The 5,000-nt window shown below is 35.9% G+C and overlaps 1 protein-coding gene across 2 annotated transcripts in view; it reads right to left on the bottom strand.

Moving 5' to 3' along the window:
* LOC111389862 (DNA-directed RNA polymerase III subunit RPC5-like) overlaps window positions 1-4,994 on the bottom strand; it is a 41,528-nt gene extending 36,534 nt beyond the window's left edge. For both annotated transcript variants that reach the window (XM_023014839.1, XM_023014840.1), the window contains exons 1-10: window positions 4,443-4,994; window positions 4,275-4,343; window positions 4,060-4,167; window positions 3,767-3,835; window positions 3,483-3,629; window positions 3,004-3,039; window positions 1,718-1,824; window positions 1,506-1,577; window positions 791-842; window positions 46-656 (exon numbers count right to left, since the gene is read on the bottom strand). In XM_023014839.1, the coding sequence (XP_022870607.1) occupies window positions 46-656; window positions 791-842; window positions 1,506-1,577; window positions 1,718-1,824; window positions 3,004-3,039; window positions 3,483-3,629; window positions 3,767-3,835; window positions 4,060-4,167; window positions 4,275-4,343; window positions 4,443-4,781 (1,610 nt within the window). In that variant the 5' untranslated portion in view covers window positions 4,782-4,994. The remainder of the gene's footprint in view (window positions 1-45; window positions 657-790; window positions 843-1,505; window positions 1,578-1,717; window positions 1,825-3,003; window positions 3,040-3,482; window positions 3,630-3,766; window positions 3,836-4,059; window positions 4,168-4,274; window positions 4,344-4,442) is intronic.
* Window positions 4,995-5,000: the final 6 nt, after the last annotated feature.

The raw sequence follows: 5,000 nt of genomic DNA, 5'->3' as shown, positions 1-5,000 counted from the left end.
ACTACTATTTGAAAATAAGGGCTTGATGTAATAAAGTGATCTCACCTGCAAACCTTGATGCTTTTGAAAAGTTTCTGAAGGGCCTTCATTAAAGCTTCTCGAGTCTCTTCTGGCATTGGCGTCCTTGAGGATGCCCCATTTGGAGTTTTCAGAGCTACTCTACTGGAACTCATTGATGTGGCCGGATTGTTTATGACATTAGACTTTGAATAAGTCTTTGCACCAGGTCCACTTCTTCCTCCAAAAAGAAGATCATTTATCTTCTTTTCCAAGGATTCCCATTCTTCTTCTTGTTGCTTTGCAACAGTAGGATTGAGTTTTAAGAATCTCCGATCAGGAAGCTCTCTGAGTTTCCAATCACTAAAGGAGGGTCTCTCAACAGCCAATACATTTAGGACATCTTTCATTGCTTTAGCAAGTTGAGGACGTTGAGGTATTTGTGAGTTGTTAACTAGTGGATTCTTGCTAAACAAAAGAAGAACATAGTCCCTGGCTAAAACTTCAATTCCTGAATCTGTTCCATATACCAGTGAACTCTTTGGAACCCACAGTCCTTGGACTAATCGAGCATATTCCTGCAGGACTTCCAAAACTTCTTCAACAGACTCATCTGGAGCTAGGTGCTTTAGAGCATCATATCGATGAATTGGAGAACCCTGTTCCATCAACTTCATGCATCAATATCAATACCAAGAAAATTCTGAAATTGCTGTTTAATCCATGTTATACATGTAAGGAATGACCAAAAGGATAGAATACAGCTTTGAGATCAAAGTAAGTAGCAACAGACCTCAAGAAGCCAAGTTCTGCATCGTTCTTTTAGTGGCAAAGTCATCAAAAACCTGAAACAACATCACATTACAAAATGAAGATCTATAGCTCATATACAGGTGTTAAGACAATTGCAAGTATCATGCAATGTTTTCCTATGGAAAAGCAAAGTCATGATAACAATTATCCAGATAGGCCATTGTTATGGCAGTAGCAAATGGATAATAAGAGAAATTGACTTCACGAGGATACAAGTTCAACTAAAAAAGTAATTCAAGAAATGAGGTGAAGCAATAAAATGAAAATGTCCATGACTGAGAAATACTATCATACAAGCAACAAAACTACCATATAGTGATATTATCAGTGATAAATTGTGATTCTAGATGTCAATTATCTGTTAAGGGCAAAAGAAATGCTAATGAAAAAACTATTCATGAGAAACTGAATATAAAGTCAACTCAAGTACCCAGAGAATTTTCAAACTTTCTTCTCATCCATACATTCACAAACAGGTTTACTTCGGAATGCTTGTGAATAGTAATAAATCAATCAACAGAAAACAAGAATGTAGCAAATAAATTACTAGAAACAAGATGAAGAACAACAAATCAAATTTTCTAGTGTATCTGAAACAATTCAAAAGATATCTTTTCATTGAAAATGTGTCTCATTAGTGTACAAACAGTATTCATCACCAGCAGATAAATTCTGTCAAACAGGTAGCGAGATACCTTCTTGTAGGAACTTTAGATCTGAAATTCTCACTAGAGGTGCCCGGACACAATCTATTCAGATAATCACGCCTTCAAATTGGAGAGGGGGGGAGGGGGGGAAGAGAATTAATAACAACACATAAGATTCCAATACAGAAAATTCAAAGGAGATTCCATAATCTTTGTAGAAAATTGATGAAAATAGCAGGTATCGGCATCTTAATGCATACGAGCTCATAGAAAAATTAATAGGCGAGCCTTCTTGTGCAGCCATCTTTTGTAGATATCTATCTGCAATGTCACTCCTTGCGTTATGGTATTTGAGAGGAACCCAATGCTACAAAGAAAGAGAAAACAGTGGGGGGTAATTAATATTTAAAATCCATAGTTAAGTCAAACTAGCGGGAATGAAAGGCATTGGTGCTCCATTTCATAGATCTTGGCCTCAGAGATATTGCTTTATGGGGGAAAAATTAAAAAAATAAAAATAAAAATTTGAAACTAGAAATAGCACAATAAAATCATTAGATCCATGTAATTAAAAATTTTGGTGATTGATGAAAAGTTTGCAACAATTGAAGGTTCTTTTACATCCCCCTAAAACATACAAATGGCCACAACATTCTAACAGCATGATAACAAAGAAAATGAGTACAAATTAATTTCACAATATGTCATTAATGCCTAAACTTGGGAAAAGAAAATTATACATGTATTAGACTCTGATACTCCTTCAGGAACTTGATTTCATAACCAAATAACTTGTCAAACATGTAAAGTCATTAAAAAATATATTAAAGAAAAATTAACGGCAGTTAAATCCAAGCATAATTTAACGCATAGTAAGATCAGTAGGTCTGACTGTCACTGCATTGGAAGATATTCCTAGACTTTATAGGTTGTTAGGCCACCACATCGTCATGTATTGGACACAACTGGCTATAACAGACACTGATGTAATGTTCCAATGTATACTCTTCCTTCAGCAAGATATGCTTATAATTCCTCGGAGAAAGACAAAGCTTAGTCTAATTCTGCCTTCTATTGATGGGCTCCTCCCTTCTCGCCATAACTAATCTACAGCCATTACTGCAACAAAATAATATGATAGTGCCACTTTGCAAAAAACCAAGTGACAATAAACATCACTGTTATTCTTTAACAGACAATAAAACTTTTAGTTACAAGTTATTAAATATTGAAAGGTCATCTCAGTATCTTATTCAGAGCTTCAATTTATTTATTTATTATTATTTTTTTTTTTTGGGGACTTAAACTTATAGTATAATCATATAAAGGAATGTATAGTAAAATTGAATAGCTGCTTAACTACACATAGAGATGCAAAACCTCTCCGTAAAATCATTTATTCATCCTCTCTGTCTATGGAATACACATCCAAATGAGTACAAGAGTTGTGTTTTCATTTGTTTTAAATTAGGTTAATTGGAATAACAACAGCATGAAATCAATTATCGTTGTACAAATTGGGCAAACAGGTGAGCAAAATGCATACCTCTCCACTATCCTTGTTCTGGCCTGATGGCTTGGTCTGCAAAGGTAATATGCGTTTCAGGATATAAATTAAAATAAAATAAAAGACTAATAAGCAGAAAAGAGCCAAAGGCTAATATGCATGTAAAGTAAACTTGATGCAAGAACGTGAAATGGCATGCGCATTTATACAACTCCAATAAGCGCATTTCAGATCTATCTTGAATTTTATAAAGGTATTATCTAGGCATATTCTAATGGAAATATGGTATGAAAATATGGACTAGAACGGCCTCCCAAGTGCCTAGATAGCTTTTCCAGTCATCACCTACATATTCCAAAAAAATAAATAGAAATGGGCTTTCTTAATTGAAAAAGTGATGCATTAATTCAAGAAAGTAGTTGCTCTTTGCATCTAATTGAAAGAATCACCGAGCCTGAAATGGTTACAAACCGAAAAATAAATTTAGCAACAAGCAAGGCGAGAAAGGGAAAAACAACCTGCTTCTTTGATGCCTCCAAAGATTTTTCTTCCATGGGCTCTTCAACACTACCAGTTTCAGTCTTCTTATTTTTAGAATCCCTGGGCTTGAGATGTTGCATTGATGGTCGGAGCTGCACAACTGAATGAATAGGATTGAGGTGCAACTGTATGAGACAAAAGCGAGGAGTTGTAAGAGCTTAAAATCATTCAGACTTGCAAAGGAACCTTAACAGCGTATATTGCTGTACAAATAGAATTAGAAATGGAAAGGAAATGAGTACTCAGAGATCATAGAACCTGCCTTATTTCCTCTTAAAACCCCAACGGCATACCCACTTGTGCGAGGTGGTTTCCATGATGAAGCAAGAGTCTACCAAGATATTACAAACAAAAAGATGAAGCATATTTTTTTTCTCCTTTAATAAAGAATGAGTAACATAACTAATTCTCAGAATTACATAAAAAGATAGTACAGAAAACAATAGTGCGTAAGTATTGTCAGAAATTTGTTTNGAAGCATCATTGCTTCATGGACTCCAATGCATATAATAGTCAGACAATATAAATGCACATAACAAGAGGGGGAATTCGAACCTGCTTCATTATCTGAACTCTAGGATCAGCATCACGATCATAGTTATCCGAATCAAAATTAACTGCCAAATCAATTTCAAATTCTGAACTTGCTGGCTTCACCCTTACCTGAAGAATCAACCACAAACTCTCATAATCTCTAAATTGTCAATTGGCCAAATGCAGATTCTTTTATCATGAGACAAAAACACCAAATATCTTTTAATAATGCATACCTCTTCACATCTGTCCTCCAATTCATATGGCCGCCACACTGGCCTCAATGGATATTGCAACACATACAACTACAAGTACAAAAATAAACATTAATAGCAGGCAAATTTATTCAAAATTAAAATTAAAATGGCCTCCTCACTGAATAATAAAAACCTAAGTTTGATTACCCTAGTATAAGGATCAATAGAAGGAGCGAAATACACATCAATTTCTCGAACAATGTCATCTGGACCTTCACCTTCCGCTTCGTCTGTTTCCATTAGATCATCGATCATCTTTTCTTTAATTTCATTTTCATTTTCTTCGTCCGGCTTCACTTCAACTTCAAAATCCATTTCCACCTCGTTTTTCTCATATTCGGGTCTGGCATCGGCTTCCTCCTTGGGTTCCTCCTTTTTAGTAGAGACAGTGGGTTTGAACTTGGAACCCTTGGGCGCGAACCGGGCAGGTCGAGATGGGCCCTGCGTCGGGACAACCAACAGGTCGTCCAGGTCCATGTCCGCCATCAATTGTTTCTCGAATTTTTTACTAAGAGGATGACAAAAGAGAATTTACTATTTAGTTTTGCAACTAATATTATGTGAACTGAGTTTTCGAACTATCTGTGTGAGTCTCAGTAGTTTTTCCCCCACCGCTATCGGTGGTAGCAGCCGTCGCCGGTGAAGGGAGATTAGGGTTCAGATTTTTAGGGTTCAATTACTTTTAGAGCAATCGGGGTTTTGAGG

Source organism: Olea europaea, unplaced genomic scaffold (assembly GCF_002742605.1).
Source record: "Olea europaea var. sylvestris unplaced genomic scaffold, O_europaea_v1 scaffold629, whole genome shotgun sequence".
Lineage (NCBI taxonomy): Eukaryota > Viridiplantae > Streptophyta > Magnoliopsida > Lamiales > Oleaceae > Olea > Olea europaea.
The sequence above is the reverse complement of the archived record's forward strand: the minus strand, read 5'-3'. Positions and strand labels throughout refer to the sequence as shown.